This window comes from Leuciscus leuciscus (genome assembly GCF_965113295.1).
Source record: "Leuciscus leuciscus genome assembly, chromosome: 5".
Lineage (NCBI taxonomy): Eukaryota > Metazoa > Chordata > Actinopteri > Cypriniformes > Leuciscidae > Leuciscus > Leuciscus leuciscus.
The window spans coordinates 11,834,711-11,860,034 of record NC_138729.1 but is presented as its reverse complement, the minus strand read 5'-3'; the positions used below and the strand labels follow the sequence as shown (position 1 = coordinate 11,860,034).

At 36.9% G+C, this 25,324-nt stretch overlaps 1 protein-coding gene across 1 annotated transcript; it reads right to left on the bottom strand.

Moving 5' to 3' along the window:
* Positions 1 to 11,269: 11,269 nt before the first annotated feature.
* On the bottom strand, positions 11,270 to 23,925 carry LOC309498533 (tripartite motif-containing protein 16-like protein). Its single transcript, XM_082169302.1, has 6 exons — positions 23,258 to 23,925; positions 21,851 to 21,946; positions 21,515 to 21,748; positions 13,426 to 13,585; positions 12,937 to 12,984; positions 11,270 to 12,693 (listed from the first exon to the last, which is right to left on the bottom strand). Exons 1-6 carry the CDS (start codon positions 23,828 to 23,830, stop codon positions 12,173 to 12,175), a joined length of 1,632 nt encoding a protein of 543 aa, XP_082025428.1. The 5' UTR covers positions 23,831 to 23,925; the 3' UTR covers positions 11,270 to 12,172.
* Between the last annotated feature and the right edge of the window lie 1,399 nt (positions 23,926 to 25,324).

The window sequence follows — 25,324 nt, the reverse complement described above, 5'->3', positions numbered from 1 at the left end:
AATGCAAAGGGGTAGAACAATGTGCAAAAGTGGTAAAACTTTACAATAAGGTCCCATTAGTTAATGCTAGTTACTGCATTAACTACAATGAGTAATACGTTTGTTACAGTATTTTTTATTCTTTGTTAATTTTCCTTAATAAAAATAATTGTCGTCGAACTGTTCAGTTCAAGTCAGCTCAGTTCCACTGATTACAACAGATACGACTTTTGATTTTAACAGTAAATGTCAAAATAAATATGAAGTAAGATTAATAAATGCTTTAGAAGTATTTTTCATTGATAGTTCATGTTAACTACTGTAGTTAACTAATGTCAACAACTGGATCCTTATTGTAAAGTGAATAATAAAACATCAATAAAAGAAAATTAATAAGTATAGATCTAATTTATTATAGACTCCCTTGCGCAGGCCTTCCGGCATGTCCCGAAGCGATCACCTATTGCCTATAGGGGCCGGGACATTTCTGGCTCAGAATAAGGCCAAGCCAAAGGGTGTTCAAGTGTAAAGACTGGAGGTGACACCACACAAGCTACCTACAACCTGAAGGTGTCAGAAAAAGAGAACAACTACAGCCACAGTCTCTGTGGACAAGCTTGAGCACTGTCAATGTAAATACAATGAATCTGCCAATGAATCATTGCATGTGAGCAGCGAGAGACAGCACAATGTAAACAACGACAGAATCTGTTTGCTTACAATTCTTTAGGAGAAATCAAAATAGAAACAAATGAGACCCGTTGCAAAGAGCCTGGATGGTTGCTTGTGTAACAGAGGCCAGCTAGAAAAGATCTGTGCAGGTAAACCTCACTCCCCTGATCTCAAGAGACGCACTAACAACTGATACTAGAGGCTGTGGTCTTTAACGTCTTTGTTAGCGTGCCTGCCTCCCATGCCAGTAAAGTTGGTTTGAATCCCACTCGGAGCGGGTGAGTAGGACCATTCTCATTGGTGCCGTGACCCGGACGGGAGTAAGTTTTAGGAGGGTGAGTGTAACAGAGGCCAGCTAGTAAAAAGCTGTGGAGGTAAACCTCACCCCCCTGGCCTCAAGAGGCATATTAGCGACTGAGGTTAGATGCTATGGTTTGTAGCGTCCTTGTTAGCATCGACGGTGCCTCCCATGTCGGTGACACTGGTTCGAATCCCACTCTGAGAGCTGTGTGCGTAGAACCAGTCACACTTGTTGTTGCTGTTGCAAGGTCTGAAATACTATAAAATGAATGTAGATAGCTCAAATAATGTGGGCATTATAAGAATCTCATGAGAAATGTTTACGTTCATACTGAAATCTCTCAATTTGGATAGTAATTTGGTATCTTGGGAAATCTGAGCATAATCTGAGTATGACAGATTATCGAGATCTTTTCTGAGTCACAAGTTAGATGAGGCTTTTGTTTTTCAGGAAAAATATCAGAGAAGCAGGTCTGTTTCTGAAGATATAATTGAGATATAAAAGAGATATAATTTGTTATTTTTTCTGGCTATGTGGAGTCACGGCATTTTAACTCTGAGTCAGTCGGCGTGTTTAAACAGTAAATGTCAGTGCACTTATACAGTGAGAGCACAGCAGTATGTTGAAACAGAAAAGGCTTTTGTGTTGCCACAGCCACAGAGTGAGGTCAAAATGAGAAGCCACAACACTCAGAGGAAGTGTACTGCCATGACTCAGTAGTGCTACAAAGAATAAGCCTCATGTCACACTACAATTTCCTGTATGTTATTGTGCTTGGAATCACTTTCATATGTAAGGGAATGTAGATTAAAAAGATGACGGATTAAAACTGCTCCACTAAATTAGATTTAAATACGGTGGCCGAGGAAAGTTTTTGGACACTTATAGATAGTAAGCCATATGTTTTTCTATTGTTGGTATGGACCCCCTTTAGTTCATTAACTATTAACTATCCTTTTAATTCACATTTAAAGTGTATGAATCCAGAGTAACCACAGGTGTAGTTTATCATGAAACTATGAACATGATTCATTAATGTCTAGCAAACACAACTTGTGTCTCACACACACAGATAGTAGTGGGAAGCCATTTGCTGTGGTGCCCAGGAGCGATTGGGGTTTTGATGGGACACTTCAGTAATTTTCTGTCGATATCGAGAATCGAACCCGCAATCTTCGGGTTACCATTCTGACTCTCTAACCATTAGGCCAAGACTTCCCCACGACTGCCTGACGACCTACCCACGACTGTAAGCATCTATAAGTATCCCAAAATTGGGGCAGTGTGATTTGTCATGCACAGAAAGCATGAAACCGGGTAGCTGAAGACAATAAAGTATTTGTTTCTTTTTTTTCTTTCACTTTAGTACACGTCTCCAGTGGGACACACACTACAGACAACAAGAATTCACTCTGCTGGTCTAGAGTGTGACTGATGTTTTGCCCACCAGAGGATTAGACTCAGAGAGACGTTTGTGTCTTCAAATCTTACACTAGCATGCTCATAAAACTGAATGCCCTTGTAAAAAATCATGGTCCATTTGAGGAACACAAAATATTCATTCATATACAGTCTCCCAAAGACACATTTCTCCCATCTAGCGGTGAAATTGTATGTTGCATTCAAGCGAATATTGCTCTCTAGCGCCTCACTTTTTCAAATGCGTGTTGCAACTACGGTAGCCGTTATGTACCAAGAAGCTATGACAACATGTCTTCCAATAGTACTTCATTGAGTTTTCTTTCGGGTGATGAGGTTCGTTATTTCGCTTTTTTGGCAACAAGGATTCTTTCTGCATTATGAAGTACCATGCAGTGCAGCCTTTCAAATTTGCCGGGGCAGTGACAAGTACCTCTCACTGATCTCCTTGTCAGTTTCAGCTGGTTTCAGTCACGTGATGCTGGCTCTGAACGAAAACGCGTTGTGGAAACGCGTTGAGGTAGGCTAGTGCTTTTTGTCCCTCTCTGCTATTATAGTTTTTCAAAATGGCGGAACGACATGGGAGCCTCCTTGGACTTACCCGTCCAGTGTAAATAAAGATAAGTAATTTTACACCAATGAGGACATGTTTATGGATAAAGTAAAATACTTAAAAAACTACACAGTGTACCTTTAAATCCTAAAATATGAGTCACGGAAGAGTTATGAATTGAAATGAAATATATATATATATATATATATATATATATATATATATATATATATATATGAGATATACAATCTGTAAATTAAACCCAGAGAAACTTGTTATTGCTCAGAGGTTGGTTTTTCATTGTTCAAAAGTCCTATTAATGTTTTATTTTTATTTCTCAACTTTGTCTTGGATGATTTTCCAAAATTCTTTAGGTGGGATATAACTAAACAATTTAAGCAATTTATATGTAAATATTAGTGTGGTGATGTTTACAGCTCATCTTTTTACATTTATTACATTTGGCTTTCAATGTTCTTGAGGTTTGTGTGTTGACTGTTGAGGTCTGCGTACAACCATTATACCAGATATTTTTTGCTTTGTTATGTCACTGCCTCAAAAACAAAGTTAGCATATAAAAAAGATAGCATAGTTCATTTCACAAATGAAGTGTCTTTTAAAACTAGCCTATATAAAAGCTAGAAAAATTATACTAATTGAAATTTGCTGAAAAAGAAATCTGTAGTTGCCTTGAAGAATTGATTGAATGAATGAGGCATTTTACGTTTAGTGAACATAAAGAATTCAAACAAACGAAACAAAGAACTGAAAGATGGGGAAAGAAGATCCCCATAAGAACAATTGTAACATATTTAGATATAATTTAGAAAAAATAATAATTTATACATTTATTTTAATAATGTGCAGGATGATGATGCATCAGCCAATTTGTTATGGGAAATAAATAGAAACATTTGCTAATTTAGGGTTACACTTTATTTTAAGGTGTGCTTGTTACTGTGTAATTATACATTTAAGTACTGAGTAATATTAAAAAACTACATGTTCTTCCTGGGGTTAGTGTTACTATTAGGGTTTGGTTTGTAATAATTGTAATAATTCATGTAATAATTCATGATTTATAGTTATTACTACATGCAATAAGTGTAACAAGGACATTGTAAAATAAAGTGTTTCCTAATTTAGTTGTTATAGCACAAAATGTAAAATCATTCAAAGATAAAGAGGTCCCTGAAGTTAAACATAAAATATGTCCGTTTTTCATTTTTAAGTCAGTTCAGGTAAATTCAAGAAAGTCTTTTAAATGAGGCTTATTGTTATATATATACACTGTAAAGTGTCATTAATGTAAATTACTACACGCACAATTTTATTTAGAATTGTTTTGACAATTTAGTTGAATAACTGAGTAACTGACAACAGACAAAGCAGAATCCCAGTAAAATGTAACATACTTAAAAAAAAAAATATATATAAAAATATAAAAAACAATTATTGTGTCTACAAATCTCTCATTAACAAATAGATACAAAAATTGCCGTTCAACGTAATACAATGTCACTTATCACTATATAAGGAGATGCAACATTGGACCAATTATTCACAAAAGTATATTAACAGACTAAATATACAAATGTTTATATTCAGATGATATGACAAAATCAAGAGCATAGCCATTTATCAGATGTGTTGAGGTGAGATTTTGTGCCATCTATGGTCAATAGAAAAAAATAAATAAGGTAAGGTCATCTTACCCCATCTTTCCTCTCTCTTTGTACCTAACACAACAAGCAAAGGCCAGTTTCCAGGGAATTGCATATTTATCCAGTGTTTTTTTAAAGCACAAAAATACTGATTAAAGATGGTTCATCTCACATGTTCCATGAAGGGGGAAGGGCAGACACTCCGGTGTCCTGATCTGAGATTGGCCGGTTAGGTGACCAAGGTCATGAGCAGTTCAGACAGAGACCTTTCCACAACTTTATGACTATGCTTATAGGAGATCAGACAAATAGTTCCTTTCACAGCAATATGGGAAGATAGAGACTGGGAGATTCAGAAAGAGATGGAGAGAGAGAGCTAGCATAAGTGCCTGTCTGTAACCGGAGCCAGGTCCAAGCAATTATCTCCGGTAATTAGATCACAAGCCCAAAACAGAGCCAGTTACACACACAGACACACACACATACACACCCGCACAGGCCTTTGGCTCCTGTACAACAACACAAGGACCTCTAATTCACTCAACCAAGGGACACTCAAACATAAGGCCCAATTAGGAGGCCGAGCAGGGCACCAAAACAGCTGGCCTTGGGTTCCGGAATGTACCCACTTTAGCCCATCGAATACTTCCATAATAAAGCTGACCTCGGCCGAATCTAATGTGTGTGTGCATTTTGGGAGAGCCACTCATAGTCAAGCCAGGAGCACAGGAAACAGTATTAGACAGAGTCTGTATTGGAACTGGAATTAATTGTCCTCTCCAAAAGACCGAATAATACAAGAGATCTCTGAATGCAAACATATCTATCTCCAGCACTCACAGGAACCGATGAGTGGACCATTCGTTTGAGAGAGCTGATTCACTGCCTGATGGGTTGATGGATTCGGGCAAACAAGGTGAAACGGATGTCTGGAAGCACAAACAATGCTCACTTTTTAATATGTTTAAACTTGTACGCTCAGTCCTCCAGGTAAACCTAAAGAAACATGCGGTATACAACTAAGGTTGTTAGCTATAACACAAAGTGGCTTATCATACCTTATTGCTTAACATGACATTAACTGTAATGGATGAGAAAAGACACCAATGTTCAATAAATGATCACATTTATTTACAACTATTATGAAAAATAAGTCTATTGCAATAAATCCATCATTTCAGCCCAAGATGCTGGGATCCCTAGAACCCTACAAGGACAAGAAATTTGGAAGATGAATGGGTGGATGTCTTCTGACACAAGTTATATGTATACAAAATGTATTTATTATTTTTCGATATTCCACTTTAGACACCCTACTAACTATAAGTAACTTTGCAATGGCATGTCAAATAACTCTCATTAGAGTATTAGTAGACTGTTAGGCTATAAGGTTAGGGTTAGAATAAGTTGACATTCTTGAACAGTTTCAGTAGAATAAAAAAGTGTTAGCAGATATTAGGCAGACAGTCTGCGACAGTACTCTAATGACTTGTAGATGACATGCAGTTGCAAAGTTACTAACATGCTGTTAGAAGAATGTCTAAAGTGGACTATTAAAATAAAGAGTTACCTTTTATTTTAGCAGGATTCATTTAGTCATATTTTAAAGCCGCAACTATTAGTTTAATACAGCCATCTTTCAGATTTTTAGAAATGTCCACTATCCAGGGAAAATTGGCCTGAATTGATAGTTTCTGCATCCTATATTAACTGTTTCCTTTTAATTTTATAAATTGAGACCTATTAAACTGAAGAGCCAAAAGTACTTGTAATATTCAAACCAAAATAAAATCAGTAGGTTTGATAACTAAGCTTTATACCTTCTGAAACCTTCTGTAAAGCCTCTATTCATCTGGTAGAGTTTAGATAATTCCTATTTTCACAGATCAGCTTGGAGAGACAGGAAAGAGTGAGGAGTGGAGAAATGCAGAGGAGAAGATGTGTTTAACTGCTCCCTTGGCCTTTCCGCTCGATTCTTTCTACCTGTAATGCTTCAGACAGACATGAGATTTGGCTCCAGGAACTGTGTCCTTCCACATGCTCTCAAGCTCACTAAGGCGGCTAGACATGCTGCAGAATTTTGAGGGGGGTCGGATGCACTTTTTAACAATAGCAAATGTGGGGTATAAGAACTCATCCAATCAAATGGCCCAGTGGGAGTCTACAGATGGGTCACTGACACAAGCAACAGCCCATATTTGTGACCAGGAAACAAAAGATTTATCATGACGTGGTGTTGTGAGGCCTGCCATCTGTACCAAGGGAAACACTGAGCACAGTCCATGTGATTATCACAACACACACACACACACACACACACACACACACACACACACACACACACACACACACACACACACACACACACACACACATATATATATACAGTATTTATTATACAAACACCGACACTGACAGACGTGTGTCTCTCCAGTTGTTCAGTGCTGAAATATCCAACATCACTGATCAGGTTTCCTCCATTGGGAACTTATGACTGCACTCTGACCTCACAATGACCTGGAAATGAATGTCTGTTTATGTAAGAGCTACAACGTGCCAAACATTCCCAGCTTAACACATTAACTATAGGTCACAATCTGTGACACAAGGATATCTGTACCCCATTAACAACAAGCTTAAGGGATATATCGTGGATTCAAACTGTATGGTGGATGGATTCTCCTTAATATAAAACATTGTCAAATTCACTTTTATTTTTAGCACCTTCATGAATGCATGACCAAGTACAACATTCCAATCAACCAATCAGATTTGAGGGACACGTTTACAGTTTATGTCAAGTTTAGGCTTACAACCAGGGTTAGGTGCTTCTACATCACTGTTATTTACCTATCATTTCCCTCTGATTTTAGGGATAAGTAGGGTTAGGACAACATTTTTGGACAGGAATGTTGTTCCAGGATCAATGAAATATCCAGTTCCAGGATCCATACTTGGCAAAATGACGGTGACCTAGAAGTAAAAAAAAAAAAAAAAAATCGTATAAAGGCGGCAAACACTTAATATGGGTTTGGTTCATACAGGGATAAAAAACTACCCCATGTGTAAAATGGAACACTCTGCTGTATATTTAATGCTGTGGGCCTAATTTTCTGCCAGAGGTCCTGGAAATCTTGTTCAGACACATGGCATCATGGATTCGATCAAATACCAACAGATAAAAAATCTAAACCTGACAACCTCTGCTAGAAATCTTATAACGGGCCATGTTTGGATCTTCCAACAGGACAGTGATCCAAAAACAAACATCAAAATCAAAACAAAAATGGATCACTGAGCACAAAACCAAGCATCTGCAATGGCCATCCCAGTCCCTGACCTGAACCCTATGGAAAATGAGTGGGCTGAACTGAAGAGAAGAGCACCAACATGGATCTGAAGGATCTGGAGAGATTCTGTATGGAGGAATGGTCTCTGATCTCTTGTCAGGTGTTCTCCAAACTCATCAGACATTATAGGAGAAGACTCAGAGCTGTTATCTTGGAAAAAGGAGGTTGCAAAAAGTATTTAATAAAAGGGGGCAAATAATTGTTCCCAATGTGTTTTGGAAAAAAACATTTATGTCATAATGTGATTTGCCCCCCACTTTCAATTCTTTTACTTCAATAAAAGGTTTGATTTTTGATTTAAAAAAAAAATTATAATATCAAAATGATAAACAATGCAGATTTATTTTTTACAGTCATCTTTGATCATAATTACCAAGGTGGCAGATAATTCTGACCAGCACTGTATATTAGCATCAGTCAACGTCCAAATCCTTTACTTGAGAATGGTGAGCGGCATAAATTGCTTAGATTTCCAAATACCGTCAGTACTCGGACTCTCTGCCACAAGGAAAAGTTCACATCAAAGACCATCAATCTGAACATTGCCGTGGATTTTAGCTTACGCACACTTTAAGTTTAAATCTGTGCATACACAAGTTTTATTTGTGACCAAGACTGTTTGGTCTTTTTTCTGTCTAAAATTCAAAAGGTCTTAATAAGAATCAACTCCTGGAACACAAGAGTTAGGATATACTCATAAATGTAAATGGTTTTCAAAAATGCCTAAACTGAAGAGTTGTTCTCACTTAGCATGAATCAGATATTGTATTGGCACAACACTCTGGCTATAAAATTTTACTGGCTTGTGATGCAGGATTTAGGACCCTGCTTTTAAAAAGTCTATGAGAAACCCTCGGCCCATGATTCCCACGCACTTCTCCTATCACTTGCAGCAATGAGTGGGGTTGTTCTTGGTCAAATTTAATTCACACAGTAGGAGTATAGTTAAATGAGTCATTCTTCTGTCTTAATGCACCATGTGTTGCTGCTCCAGGGAGAACATTCCAGTCAGGGATTGGTATAAGATGCCATTGTTGAAGTACATTAAGCCTGGAGCAGGAAAGACACTTTTCACTCTGTGAGCATGTCATACAGGCATATTAGTCCAATTTATTGCAACCACAGACACTTGCTCAAGTAAACATATGATTATTCTGAACTTCTCTGTGTTGCTTTCTTTTGAAATGGGCAGTTCAAGTGGAGTTCAAAGGTCAGAGGGTCAAAGCATTTGAGTGTCTGGTAAGCTTGGGTTGGGGTGTCTGTGAGTTAAACATATGGGGGTGAGACAGACAGAAAGAGAGATTTCAGGTAGACAAGAATCTGACAAGCAGTAGATGAAAAATTATAAAACCTAATGTTTCTGTTTATAAAAGCATCACATTAATTTCATGTAAACCAGAAAACCAGTCTTCGTACGGAAAAGAATCTGGTATGTTCAGAAATTCTGTGAGTTATATCTGAAGGTACTTTAGACATTCAATAACAATCAAGAGTTTATTTTACCCAGACAGCAACATAGTGTCGGCCCAGATATGGCCCACATCAGGGTCATGTGGAATCCACATCAGGGCCATGTAGAATCCACATGTACCAGATTTGGGCCGGATCTGGGCCGACACTATGTTGCTGTCGGGGTAGTTGTATAATGTACTATTGACAAATGTTATGTATCATAGCTGTTAAATTTAGGTAGTCTTTATTCAACAGATGTGATTAAATCTACCCAAACAAATTCAGTGCAAATTGTACCTCAGCTTTATTGAGTAGATTCTATATGTTTGTTTTTACAGTGTTGGGTTGAGAAAAAATAAATCCAAAAAGCAGTAATTCAAGGCACGCTTTAAAATTGAAAAAAATATTCAACTAGCTATTTCATAACATGAAACATTTTAGAGAGAGAGAGAGAGAGAGAGAGAGAGAGAGAGAGAGAGAGAGAGAGAGAGAGAGAGAGAGAGAGAGAGAGAGAGAGAAATTCATGCATTTTGGTCACAAATGCTTTTTTAGCCTATTATTTGTACTTTTTATGTTTTTCTGTTATAAAATAGGCATGAATGAAAGCTTTTTAATTTTGAAATGTGTCTTGGATATTTCTTTTAAGTCAAATTAATCTATTTACTGTAATACTGACATTACTGCTGAAATGCAATACTAAGATACTGCTTACAGAATAGTGTGCATAATATTCATAAAATAGCATGTGTATAAAAATGTAAATAAAATGTAAAGTTTTCAACTAATATCAGTCTACATAGTTGTCATTATTTTGATCGTTGCATTTAGTAAGTGGCAACCATGTCTTAACTGATGGTAATAAGATCATATTAATGCTTATAGAATCAGATCTTATGGATGACATTGCTTATGGTTCATTTGCCAAAGAAAGATGAAGGTCAAGCTAATTGTATTATGGTATGTAATGTTCTAAAAGGACAAACTAATGTATATGAAGGCTGTTATCAGAAAATATGCATCCGTATAGAACATCATGGATCAGGACATGGATTGGGCATTACATTCAGGGCAGGATTTGTAGATTCCATAGATTCCACTTATTGTGCAATTTATGTGTCAATTTTTTTGAATTAATTCAGCAGAAATTGCAGATTCATAGAACTAGTAGGCAACATTTAAAATTACACTAAGAGTCATGCATGGGACTTTTGGATGTGACACTATTACAGCATGTAATAGCAAGTTTAGAAAGCATGTGAGAGGGTTTCATTGACTTGTGCAAGTAGAATTGTGTCAAAATGTTTGCTTTGTTTCTTGTTTCACAACAGTTAGAAATGGTTTTGCAAGCAATTGTTTTAAAGCAGAGTGTGAGAAACAATGTGAAAGGCTGAAGGGTATTGGGGCTTTTCCATTTTATAACAATGCAAGGCAAAGTTTAGCGGGATCCATTTGGGAATTTAAAAATGATCAACATATGTGCACACAAATATCCTTGACAATAAACACAAGCACATTTGAAATGCAGAGGTCAGTGTGAATGAAGTTACGATTTCTAGAGGCACATGCCTCTGATTAGGCCTATCATCACAGACCTTGCACTAACCATCAACAGCCAATTGCATTTCATAATTCCACAGCACATGGAGGATATGAGAGCAGTTACAATCATCATCAGGCTGATGAGCACAAATTAGTGACACACACACACACACACACACACACACACACACACACACACACACACACACACACACACACACACACACACACACACACACACACACACACACACACACACACACACACACACACACACACACACACACACGCAAATACAACCCAGTTTACTCCAAAGTCAAGATAAAACAATGTCCACAAACTAATTTACTTATTGTATTAAGAAAGAATTACAGGTTTTTTTCTGAATTGCTAAAACATATTTCTTGAAACCATCACTCACTTTCTCAAAACCTTAAACTCAAAACCAAATTTTCCAGCCACATTCAGAGAACCTCTGACTCTTCGGGCAAAATCAAACAATTGCCTCAAAACCATTGTCTGTGCTCATAATCAAACAATGCTTTCATATCATATGCACAGCAAGTCAAAATTCTAAACACTATAGATCATTCATTAGACACTATCAAAAAAATGGAGAGCACAAAATCCAAAACATGCAGTCACAGAAAAAAAGAAAAAAAAACTAATTTTGCAATTACGTAAAAAAGTATAGTAATGACAACTTAGTACAACTGTATGCACTGCAAGTATAGTATTGTACTGAATATTGAATAGTATTGAATGTCTGTATATTCAGCACTTGCATACTGTGAAAATACAGTGACCTAACTGGAAAAGCCAAAAAGGTTACAGTAAAAAACTCTAAATGAAAAGCATGTTACAGTACACAAAATCAAGATCAGTGAGAGATTGATTCTGCTTCAGCATCATGTCTTCATGTTGGTCCGGCCAGAGAATGTCATCTCTGCAGGCAAAGGGAAAAACCCTATAGCCAGATCCAGGCTCGACAACACTCTCCACACCTTGCTCTTTCTCGTCCCCATCCTCTTCCTCATTGTTCACCACCTTTTATACACATACTCTTCCTCCTCTCCCTCTTATTGTTTCCATCCATTGTTGGTATCAACATTCAGTGCAACATTTTGAGTCAGTTTGGCACTCTGAACTGACTTGAAATAAAAGTCTCTGTATCTCACTGTTACTGATTTATCGTGCAGCTCAAAATATTATGGGTAAAATCTCTACAATCTATTCTGAAACATCAACACAGTTTCACTGATGATCGAGAACCAACAGCAAACCCAGGATAGAGCGGCTGAGTGAATGTGGTCTGGACTGTGTGGATGAGGCTCATTGTGTCAGAGATGCTGTAGAAGGACAGAGTTCCTGCACTGTGATCCACATACACTCCTATTCTTCTGCTGAAGGACAATGCAGGGATATCAGTGCGTATGTTATTGTGTCTGAATGAGTAGCTGGAGGAAGAGCAGTCCAAACACCAGGACTGATCATTACCTCCAAACCAACGCTCATTTCCCAGTCCCTTCCTGCTGATGCTCTTATATGACAATGATATATACACACGACTCCCAGTCCACTCAATCTCCCAGTAACAGCGTCCACACACACTCTCTCTACACAACACCTGAGAATAACAATCAAATCTGTCTGGATGATCAGGATACGGCTGCTTTGTGCCAGTGTCAGAAATCACTCTGTTCCTCTCAGAGAGATGGAGGAGTTTATTCACTGTGTTCAGATCCAAAGTGAGCTGATGGGAATCTGATGGAGCGAAAACACATCAGAAACAGGAATTATGAACCTATCTGATCTTTTAATGTATCTGAACTCTTCATGAATCAATGTTCAATGTATTAGCAGAGTACAGCTGACCAAATATCCTGTGTAAATCATTATTTACATGATCAATTCTAAAACTCTTATATCACGATTTATTTCTCCTTCTACATCAAAAACATGAACACATTCAGTGAGTTTTTTCTGCTTGTTGTCTTAGAGACTCACGTTGTAGGAAGTCGTTCCTGGTCTTGGGATTCATGTTAGTGAAAGTGACTGAGGAAATAAACAGACATGAACAGCGTGAAGAAATTAATTAATTTCTGAGACATTTCTAATATGATGTTGTATGATCTAATTTCTGAGAGCAGATGAATCTCCTGGGCCCTGATTTATAAAACACAGATATCGGATTAATCTTAAAATCCATGGATTTTATCCTTCGTCATGTGTATAAACAATTGTTCCATGATGACAAGTTCTGTATTTCTGAATCATCAAGGGATATTTGTGGCTGTTCTGTAGGTGGATTTGATGCACTTGTTCACATTGCACTTGAATTTAAGATGAACTGTGATTTATGAACTGAGATGCATTTAAGGTCATTTTTGTGCAAATGGACGTTTTATAAATCGTATGAATATTTCGGAAACTGTTGTACGTTCAGATTTAGGATCTTTCTACCCACATCTGTATAAACGAGGTGCAGGACTTTACCTCCGTCTGAGATCTTCTTGATCTCCTCTTTACAGAAATCCTCCAGTTTGTCTATCAGGTGACGGACAGACTCTCTCATGCCATCAAAAGAGGAGAGAGAACTGAAGGGAACATCGGGTTCGTCTGTAGATTCAGGAGGTGCTGAGAGAGACTGGAAACTCTACAGAAAACAGAAATTAAAATTCATCCGCTCCACACTTCAGCTAATAACCTGCACTACTATCAGATCTGTGCAGTTCTTGTTTACTTGACTTCACTTTAACTCGCCTCAATCCAGCACTTTCACACAATCAGCCACATTCTTCTCATATTCATTATTTAATGCTACAATCTCTAGTATTTGACACTTAATATATATGACCAGCATTTATGATAAACTAAAATATACTTTAATGTAATTTCTATTGAAACTTATTTGTTTAATTTCAAATATAGTATTGAATACACAACAGTTTTAATTATAATCAAGTACTTTGAGCTTTAGTACACTGTTAGACTTTGCCGTAATTTTACAGTTACTTACCGCAAAAAAGCCCAGTAAAATACCACTTATATTATTTACGGTTAACTACTGTAATATGCACTGCATTATGGGTATTTTTATGAAATCTACAGTAAATTACTGTATATGGAATTTACAGTACTTTACTGTTGACGCAAAAGCAGTAGTGCTACTGTAAATGAAGAAGACAGATTTTTTTTTATTTGTATATGCATATTGTATTTAAGTTTTAGGCATATTAAAATATCATATGATAATGTTTTATATTTTTCCCCCCATCTTGTTCTGCAGATGAAAATCATGAATCTGCATTCTCATTTTTAAGCTATGCAAACACTGGATGTTTATATACATATACAAAAATTCACAACTGGTTCCCATACAGGCATTATAAATGATATAAATGTATTTTTATTTTATTTTAAATTAATATAAACTTTATATATATATATATATATAGGCCTATATATATATATAAACTTTGCTTACACCTCACAAAATTTAAATTGTTGCAAAGCCCGCGCAACAACCTGGCAGAATGTAAACTGAGGTTTGTGTGACGTCATGTGTCGACTGCGCGCTCATAACGGACGTCCCTGCTGAGAGAGAGTGGATCGCTAGACGCCAGCTGGGTTTTTTTCTGAGGTAAGTACTTTTTACTGAACAAATTTGTTTTATAAGTTACTTTTACAAAGTAAACCATTACCAATACTAATTAAATATAGCTACATTTATGAAGAAAGTACGAATAGGCTTTTAATAACAGCTCACAGGACAGTCTAATTTTCCTCGAAACTGCCGCTTTAATATCCCATTAAATGCCATAGAATTGACTGACTGCTTATTCCAGTAGATGGACCAATCTAATATTTATACAAACAAAGGTTTTCTGTCCTTTTTACGACCAGTTATGGCATATTTTACTCGTCAGTTAAATGCGTTTTGAAGTAACGTTAGGCCTAGCGCGTTTTCTCAAAGGCACTCTCTCGCGCTCTCTCTGCCCCAGGCCCGGTTCAAACACAAGCAAGAGATTGCTACTTTGATACTGTTATAATATATTGGCGAAACAGATTTGCCAAACCAAACGCTCCAGTGCATATTTGTGCTTATTTGTTTTCGCGTGCAGGAGTTTTTATTCAGTGCCGAATTATGCAGGCTGGCGAAAACTCTTAATTAACAAAGTGTAGACACGATGTAGTAAGAGATGTTACAGCTAACGTTACGTATAAATGCTGGATTGAATTCACTCTGCACAGGACCGAAATATGACATGTTAAAATAGTAATGCATTTAAAACAATGTAAAGGCAGACTAATTGAAAAATATTCAAAATATGTTGCAAAATATGTTGTTTAAATTCTATGCCAATTATTGGTAAAACTGTCGTCTGATTGATCAATCTAGCAGTAGTCCTAGATCTGTCATTTATCATGTTCATAACATATAGTCATTTACCAATAATCATTGCTGAAAATAATGTTTCTTCTATTTCTCTCTTTTCCCTGTGTCAACAGGAGCTTACTACAGCCGAAGGCTCTTTTATAAAGAGCCTCAGCACTGAGCATCTTTGGCTTTGTAAGCATGTTTTGACTAACTATCAGATGCATTATGTGATTAACATATTGTAACATAACTTGCAGTACTTGCAGCATAACTTTTTTTAGGAGCACTTGTGTGAATCAAGAAACATTTCTGATTATTTTCAGTTGTACACCTTTTTTTTCAGGATTCTTTGAATAAAAAGTTCAAAAGAACAGCATTTATCTGAAATATAAAGCACTACTGTTCAGTCAGTATTTTTTTATTTGTATTTTTTTGGTTGTTGAATGAAATTAATACTTGAATTCGACAAGGATGCATTAAATTGACTTAAAGTGACAGTAAGAACATTTGTAATGTTACAAAAGCTTTCTATTTCAGATTTAAGTTTGAAGGGCCATAAAGTTACTCAGTGTACCTTTAACGTAATTGTACATTCAGGCAATTAATAGAGTTCCCTAACAAGGGATGTGCAATAAAGCTATACTATTTAAACTAACTCGACTGGTAATAACTGCTGTTGCACAAGTTGATTCCTCATCTGTCCATGAACAAATTTAGATTAAATAAACTCCAAAACTCCAAACTCAACCATTTCTCACAAATTTTTTCTGGGTTTTTTTTGTTTGTTTGTTGTTTTTTTCAGATCAGCCATCAGTGGTTTACCGGTATGGAGGCCAGTCAAGACCAACTGGGATGCTTTTTTGCGTATTGTCATGATCCCTGCTTTGATTTGTTATGAATTCAGTTCTCTTTTTGCATCCTCCTTTTGATTCTAAACTGAACTCAAATGGCACTGCGAATTGGGTAAGAGACAAACATAAATTACTTAATTGGGGAAACTGAGAGATGAAACCATGCTGATGACCTCTGTCTGTGGTGAAGTAGTGGGTTTGACGTGTAATTAAACTCGAGGTTCTGTGGGGTGCGGACTGGATCGATTCCATTCCTAGAGCTTCCGGACAAATCTTTTGGGGTGCGGACTGATGGGGCAGGGAACCCGAGGTTACCCCGTGAGTCAGTCCTAGAGCTTCTCATGTACGATTTTAGGGAAAAATCTGTTTTTTTTTGGATACGTTGTTTTCTTATAGGCATGCCGCAAGAACACCACAGACACAGTGTAATCACCATGGGAAAATCTCAGAGTAAAACTGGGAGTTGTGAAAAATATGATACACCGGTGTATTGCCAGATGAGAAGTTTATCTATGTATTATCTTTTTACTCTTTTAATTCATTTTATAACTGTACATTTTTTTTATTGTTTTTATAACTGTTTTAAAGTGCCCCTATTATCCTATTTACTACAACACTTACCTACAACAGGTTTACGTGCATCAAAGTAAAAAAAAACTTTCTCATAATATACATTTGCACATCACCACATTTTTCAAAGATTCTTAAACGGCTCGTCAGATGAATCAATCTCTCTAAATCCCTCCTTTCCACATGCTACTGGCCAGACAGCTCAGTCTGTTGTGATTGGTTTACTGCGTACAGTGGCGTGTCTTAAACAAAAACACCCATTGCCATAACAACATCAGCTGTCCTGAGGCTTCCTACATCGTAAACTAAACACAGTAACGAACAATGACATCGATTTTACCATATCCGAACGCGAATCCAATAATGAAACACTGGAAGAATATGGCGTTATTTTTTAGTCAAAAGTTATGAGCGTGTAAGACATGCTCACGAGCACATTATGTTATTTCACACGCGCAAAAATGAACCTTCAGCTGGCATGATAAAAGTACTCGCGCACAAATTCAACAACCGAGAGGTGTACAAGTAGCTGCGAGCGAGCGCCTGGCATACTCTCATAGGTTAACTCTGCTTGTACAGTGGAATCCTGCTCGCGCGCAGCGGGCTTCTGCTCGCGGAGTGCTGTTTTGCTCGCGCAGTGGATTTCTGCTCGCTCAGCTGATTTCTGCTCGCTCGAGTCTACATGACTTTTGACAATTTGGGGGCGGAAACCAAGGAGGGCACTGACCCTCTTATGATTGGTCACTTTCATCATGGAAAATCTTGGGAAATCCTAACCCCGCCCACCTTCTGACGCAGCACACGTCACTCAGCTCGCTCTGCTACTCCAGCTATCTCTGTGTATATTTTAGACAACGAAATATGTGATAAAACACCATACTAAAACACCATACTAACTATTTTCGTTTTCATTTAAAGAAATCTTAGATAGCCACACAAATGTGGTTCAGGCAACGCGTATTGATTATATTCACTGCACATAACGTTTGCCTATTTATAAAAAAACTAAATATAAAACACAAACCTGCCTCTTTTCGTTTTAAATATAATATAAAACCATTAAACATTTTAATATGGTCCAGGCAATATGTGCATTTGTACCAAACAACAGATTTTGCAGTAAACAACATTACAGTTTTTAAAATTTTTACATACAATTATTACAATTTAAAATGACAAAACTCAACCCAGTCTCTTTTTGTTAAATTTCAGTTTTTATCAATATTAGCCATTATAAAAGTATAAGTAAAAGGTATAAGAAGCTATACAAATAAAGCTATACATATAAGCTATTTATCTTTACCGTTGTATGGTTAGATTAGAGCGCTGACTTTGTATGTTTGACTGAATTGTTTGCTTTATTTGTATAGCTTCTTATACCTTTTATAAGAAGCTATACAAATAAAGCAAACAATTCAGTCAAACATACAAAGTCAGCGCTTTTTAAAAAATATTATGGCTATTATTGATAAAAACTGAAATTTAACAAATAGAGACTGGGTTGAGTTTTGTCATTTTAAATTGTAATAATTGTATGTAAAAAATTGTTGTTTACTGCAAAATCTGTTGTTTGGTACAAATGCACATATTGCCTGGACCATATTAAAATGTTTAATGGTTTTATATTATATTTAAAACGAAAAGAGGCAGGTTTGTGTTTTATATTTAGTTTTTTTATAAATAGGCAAACGTTATGTGCAGTGAATATAATCAATACGCGTTGCCTGAACCACATTTGTGTGGCTATCATGTTTAAGATTTCTTTAAATGAAAACGAAAATAGTTAGTATGGTGTTTTATCACATATTTCGTTGTCTAAAATATACACAGAGATAGCTGGAGTAGCAGAGCGAGCTGAGTGACGTGTGCTGCGTCAGAAGGTGGGCGGGGTTAGGATTTCCCAAGATTTTCCATGATGAAAGTGACCAATCATAAGAGGGTCAGTGCCCTCCTTGGTTTCCGCCCCCAAATTGTCAAAAGTCATGTAGACTCGAGCGAGCAGAAATCAGCTGAGCGAGCAGAAATCCACTGCGCGAGCAAAACAGCACTCCGCGAGCAGAAGCCCGCTGCGCGCAAGCAGGATTCCACTGTACAAGCAGAGTTAACCTATGAGAGTATGCCAGGCACTCGCTCGCAGCTACTTGTACACCTCTCGGTTGTTGAATTTGTGCGCGAGTACTTTTATCATGCCAGCTGAAGGTTCATTTTTGCGCGTGTGAAATAACATAATGTGCTCGTGAGCATGTCTTACACGCTCATAACTTTTGACTAAAAAATGACGCCATAGAAGAACTAGTTATTCAACCCGAACCTCCATCACAAGGACGACACAAGCAGGACGTTTCTCAGTGATACACTGCATTAATAGACACAGTTATAGATAATCGTGGCCCACAAAGTGATTAGCATAGGTATTTAAAGGGTTAGTTCACCCAAAAATTTTTATTCTGTCAGTAATTACTCACCCTCATGTTGTTCCAACCCCGTAAGACCTTCGTTCATCTTCGGAACACAAATTAAGATATTTTTGATTAAATCTGAGAGCTGGCTCACTCCTCCATAGGCTTCTAAGACATTATAACTTGCTGGCCCAGAAAATGTATTAAAGACATCGTTAATATAGTCCAAGTGACTCCAGTGGCTCAATCTTAAGTTTATAAAGCGACGAGAATACTTTTTGTGCGCAAAAAACAAACAAAAAATAACGACTTTATTCCACAATTCATTTCCTTCTCTATGGGCCTCGAGTTAGTTCACGTAGTATAACTGCGCAGCGCTTCTGTATTGTACGTCACCCGCATCACACACATGACCAGCGTCAGCCAATAGTGAGCCTACGTGTGACGTACAACACAGTTATACTACGTGAACTAACTCGAGGCCCAGAGAGAAGGAAATGAATAGTGGAATAAAGTTGTTATTTTTGTTAGTTTTTATTGCGTTTGTCCACATTCCTCTCCTGCGACGACACAACGTTTCGACAGGCCATCCGTCACATATCCGATTTATATCTGATTTATTTTCACATATGAATGAGGCCTGAAACCGATCTCGAAATATCTGAATGCATGTGTTTTTTTTTCTGTTTACACTGTCATAGAACACATCCGATCTGTGTCACATATGAGCAAAAAATCTGAATTGGGTTACATTTCACTTGTAAACGAGGCCTTAGAGCTGTTACACACTACATGAAAGGTCATTTTCAAAAATCCATAATAGGGGCACTTTTTAATTCCTTGCTGTGTAAAGCACTTTTAATTGCCAAAGTGTATGACGTGCTATATAAATAAAACTGCCTTGCCTAATGTTGCATCACAATAAATAAATAAAATGGATGTAATTGATTGTGAGAGTGAATAAAGAATATGCTGATGTACATGGACTCAAGTCGCTTTTTTGGAATTTATTAAATTCAATAGCATTCATGTAAAATATAAATAATAAAATAGTGTAAAATGGGCTGTAATACTGTAAAATGAAATTGCAGTATGGACATCATACTGTAAAATTAAATTGCGGTAAGGGCATCTTACTGTAAAATTTAATTGCGGTAAGGGCATCATACTGTAAAATTTAATTGCGGTAAGGGCATCTTACTGTAAAATTAAATTGCGGTAAGGGCATCTTACCGTAAAACACATTTACAGGTAAGCTACTGTAAAGGGGAACTTACAGTAACTTACTGGCAATAGTGCTGCCAGTAAGTTACCGCAAAAATACGATAAAATGTCTAACAGTGTATGTTAGTCAACACATCAAAATAAGTGCACTTCTTTAAAACATGACATAAGATTATTTAACATAATGATTTAAAATGTACAAATTAAAACTTTTAGTTTGACATTATTACAGAGTGCGCTTTTTAAAAGTCTACTTAAAGTGTGTTAAAAACAGTTCTCACACTGTTTAATTTGTTAGTAATGTCTTTTGCATTTATCTTCTTCGTCTTGCTGTCTACCTCTGCTAAACCGTGACAATAGTCATAAAAGTGTATATTTTAAAGTGTGCTTTTATTTCAATAATATTTAATTATCTGCAAGTCCAGTTTTAAAAAATATATATATTTGTAAGTTTTCGAAATAATTAACTACAAGTGCACATTCAATTAAGCACACTTCACAAGGGACTATGTGTGAACTCTCCAGGTGGTTTGGATGTTAAAACATTTGCATGTTTCGAAGATTTGAGGAAAAGCAGTTCAAAGGCAACGAGTAGATTGACCATCATATGTAACTTTTGACTGGTTAGTGGCACTGAAACTTCACAAGGACTCTTAAGGATCCCAAGTTCAGGTTTTGTTTGGTTTTTATAAGTATTTTTAATATGCAGCCTCACTTTCAGTTTGGAGTCTTCATGGACAAATTCATCAATGTGTTAGAGGTAAACAGTTATGGAAATAAAAATCAATCCTATCAGCTTTGAAGATCACCTGACCCAATTCGGAGACAATTGTTGAAAATAAAGGCCTTCTGAAGCGAAGCGATGCATTTGTGTAAGGGGTTAGTAAATAATGGGCTAATTTAAATTTTTGGGTGAACTATCCCTTTAATATTTAATTGTAAATTTCCCAGGGCTTTGTAAGTATCATCTCTTTAAACAGAAGATGATCAGCTGAGAGTCTGACGGATGGTTATATGATAACACAACACTTGACTGAATCTGACTGAATTCCTGACAACATCTCAGTCAACGGCTCATTCCACTCTCATGAAATGTTTCTCTGTCATAGCAGGATCTTGCTCAAGTCCACTATGATCCTGTTCTTCTAGATCTCTGTTACCTGCAGGAAATGGACGTGATTGTGTGTGTGTGAAAGCTGCTCCAGCTCAGCGTCTCTCTTCCTCAGATCATTGATCTCCTGCTCCAGTCGCTCCAGTCGTTCTTCAGCTCGACTCACTGCAGTCTTTTCCTGATCTCTGATCCGCTGTGTGACCTCAGAGCGGCTTCTTTCAATGGAGCGGATGAGCTCAGTAAAGATCCTCTCACTGTCCAACACTGCTGTCTGTGCAGAACACTGTCACGACACACATCACAATCACATAGTGGCTTCAGCAGGACTGAGACGAGACGAGTCCAAACTGAGACGTCTCAAACTTCTCTTCTTCTCCAGACTCACCTTATGAGACTCCACAGCCTCTCTCAGCTGCTGAATATCTTTCTGTCTCTGCTGGATTCTCTGACGGATCTTCATCTGCGTCTCCTTCAGCTGTTTCTGGAGGACAAACCAATTACAGGAAATGACACATAAAACTACTAGCACACAAACATTAAAGCAACATGAATCCAGAATTGGTAAAGTGGGTAAAGGTCTTGCATGGTAAGTTTTTACTGTCTGGTTTAAACCACTGAATCATGGTTTCCTGAAATGAATGTCTGTAGTATTTCATCAGTGCCTAGTTTTATTTCATTAGTATCATAATTTACTACATAATGTCACTCCAAACCTGTATGACTTTCTGTCTATTGTGAGACACAACAGAAGATATTTTGAAGAATGTCTCAGCTGTTTACAGAGGACAAATAATAGGTGGTGACACGTCAATAACATCAAACCTCATTGGTTTTTGCACGTCACAGTCACATGACTAAACATCATGATGTCATGACACAAACACCAGAGAAGTTTGATGTTGTTGATGTCATCATATTTGATTTGCTCCACATACATGAGTTGATCAATGATTTGATTTGATTGGTGGATCAAAATTTGGCTATTTTAAAAGTATCATACTTTTAAAAAGTGTACTTATTATGGGAATAATATTATTTAAAAGAATATAATTTTGAAATAAGTGCGAACTGAACGGATGTTTTCAGACACGTAATTGCATGTTAATTACTGTTAAATTACAATGTGGTATAGATTAAAATTTAATTTAAAGCAATTAGCTGAATTTAAGAGTGACTTTTTGAAGTAGGATTTATGAATATAATGCAATTTCATAATTCTATTGAGTTAAATTGAAATATTAATTATGTTAAAATAATATGCCTGATGAAGGTTGTGAGACCGAAACATTGATACTCATTTGCAAGTATTGATAGTGTGCGGGAGTTCCTTGTTTTTTTTTTATTTGTTTTTTTTATATTAAAATGTACTTTAAAGTAAAACTTTACATTATAAAAAGTTTACTTTATAAAGTGTACTTATGAAACAGTTTTGAAAGTTTACTCTCTTTAAATGCACTTATATATTTAAATGCACTTAATATTATATTATCCGCAAGTACAAGTTTTTAAAAGTACACTAAAAGTGCATGTCAATATACGTAAGCATACTTATTTTTTGAACCACTAGTTGATTAGATTACTTATGCTTTTTTCTTCTATTTGGAGCTTAAAACTTTTGTACCTCATTGACTTTCTATGTATAGACTACAATTGGAGACATTCTTCAAAATACCATCTTTTACAGTCCACAACAGAAAGTAAGCAAAACCGATTTGGAACAACATGAGTAAATGAGTGAGTAAATGAAGACAGCACTATAATTTCTGCGTGATCAATCCCTCTCACTTCATACCTGTTTCACTATCCTCTGTGCTATAGTTGATACAGTGTTGTGGGTTTTATGTTCACACTCCTTACACCACACACAAATGCATTGTTGATCAGTAATACAATACATTTCTAGCTCTTTCTCATGTTCACGGCAGATCATGTCCTGCAGTCGTCCAGTGGCATCAATTACTTTGTGTGGCTTACGAAAGTGAAATTCCTCATGACGGTCAAAATGAGTTTGACAGTAGGATTCCTGACACACCAGACAGGACTTGACGGCTTTGCATTTTCTTCCAGTACAGACGTCACACTCCACGTCTCCAGCTCCAGCATAACAGTCAGCAGGAAGTTTAGTCTTCTTCAGTTTCTCCACCATTTCAGCCAGAATGGTGTTTTTAGCTAAAGCAGGTCTTGGACTGAAGGTCTGTCTGCACTGAGGGCAGCTGTAGACTCTCTTCTCATCCTCCTGATCCCAGCAGCCTGTAATACAGATCTTACAGTAACTGTGTCCACAGTGGATGGTCACTGGATCCTTCAGGAGATCCAGACACACTGGACACGTGAACTCATCCTGAGAAATTCTGGCTTCTGCCATTTTACTGCATGAATACAGAGAGACACAAACACACAACGGCTCAACAATAATTCAGTTTCAGTTTCCCTGAACTGTTGAAATAGTTTCCTGCTTCTGTGTTTGAGTGACGTGTGTAAAACAGGAGTGTCCGTAAAGTAGCTTCCTCATTCCTGGTGAAGGAGAGTCACTTTACTGCTGTGTTTATGTGCTCTTCAAGTGGAGTCGAAGACATTGTAACTACGTGTTCCAAGCACATGAATCAATCAGTCTGTTAAATTCCGTGTTATACAGTAAATTCTGTTTTTTATGACTCAATTCCATCCGTGTTGGGCCTTACTTTCAGTTTTATTTGCAGTAGTTTGCACGCGAAAACAAATTTTCGCGTATAAATTGCACGATAAATACAATGCATGTTATATAGATGCATTTCATGAGATCAGGCTGGGCTATAACATGTCATATAGCCTATAACACGCTCACACATGTTTATTTATTTTTTTTGCATTGTTGGGAGGAGTAAAATTTACATATGTAGTTTCAACAACCACATGCATTTAGATTTTCGGCCCAGACCTCCTCCTGATGTGGTTTGATCCATCTGTTTTAAATCCATCGCAAATGCGTATCGGAGGGCACTTACACCTGGTCTTCAGCTATCCGATCAGAGAAAACGCATGAACGTGACCAGGTGTAAACAGGCCCAAAACAACGGAGTGGTACACATTACTAGCGCTCAGGGTCTTTTACGGTAATGATCTTTCCGCAACGTCCTCTATTATTTTGATCCAGAGACAAACGCGCTTCATTTAAGCCCTTTCCGCTCCATGCTCGTTGCTTTCTCCCGATAAAGACGCTAAAGCGCTGCATTAGAGTTTTTCTGAATTGCTAAAACACAATTCTAGAAACCATCACTCACTTTCTCAAAACCTTAAATGCAAAACCAAATTTTCAATCCACATTCAGGGTACCTCTTACTCTTCTGGCAAAATCAAACAATTGCCTCAAACTGTGCTCAAAATCAAACAATGCTTTCAGATCATACACACAGCGAGTCAAAATTATAAACACTATATAGATCATTCATTACACACTACATTAAGAACAAAGAATCCAAAGCATGCAGTTACAGAAAAAATATATTGCAACAAAGTAAACAAATTTAGCAATTATGTAAAAAGTATAGTAATGACAACTTACAGTAGTAAGGTGAATACATGATTTACTGTATGTACTGCAAGTAGAGTATTGTACTGAATATTGAATATGTTGAATGTCTGTTTATTCAAAATCAAACTTTTGCACAAAATGGCACACACTTCATTCATATTATCAGATTTTTGTCTAACCAACTACACACTGTTGGGCATAACGAAAAGCACTCTCATCTTTAGTATGCTTTGCCATAATACTAAAATTGTTCAAATTGTAGAAAAATCTTCAGATTGGTCACATGCACAGAAATATTTGCAGATACACACACATTGGAACATTTATTTTATTTTATTTTTTCACCTA

What these genes read in the sequence shown, in the direction of transcription:
- LOC309498533 (XM_082169302.1), bottom strand. Translation starts at nt 23,830, where the DNA reads ATGGCAGAAGCCAGAATTTCTCAGGATGAGTTCACGTGTCCAGTGTGT. An exon ending in CACAGAGGATAGTGAAACAG is followed by an intron (nt 21,947 to 23,257) that starts GTATGAAGTGAG and finishes TTTGTCCTCCAG; the next exon opens with AAACAGCTGAAGGAGACGCA. An exon ending in AGGCTGTGGAGTCTCATAAG is followed by an intron (nt 21,749 to 21,850) that starts GTGAGTCTGGAG and finishes GTGTCGTGACAG; the next exon opens with TGTTCTGCACAGACAGCAGT.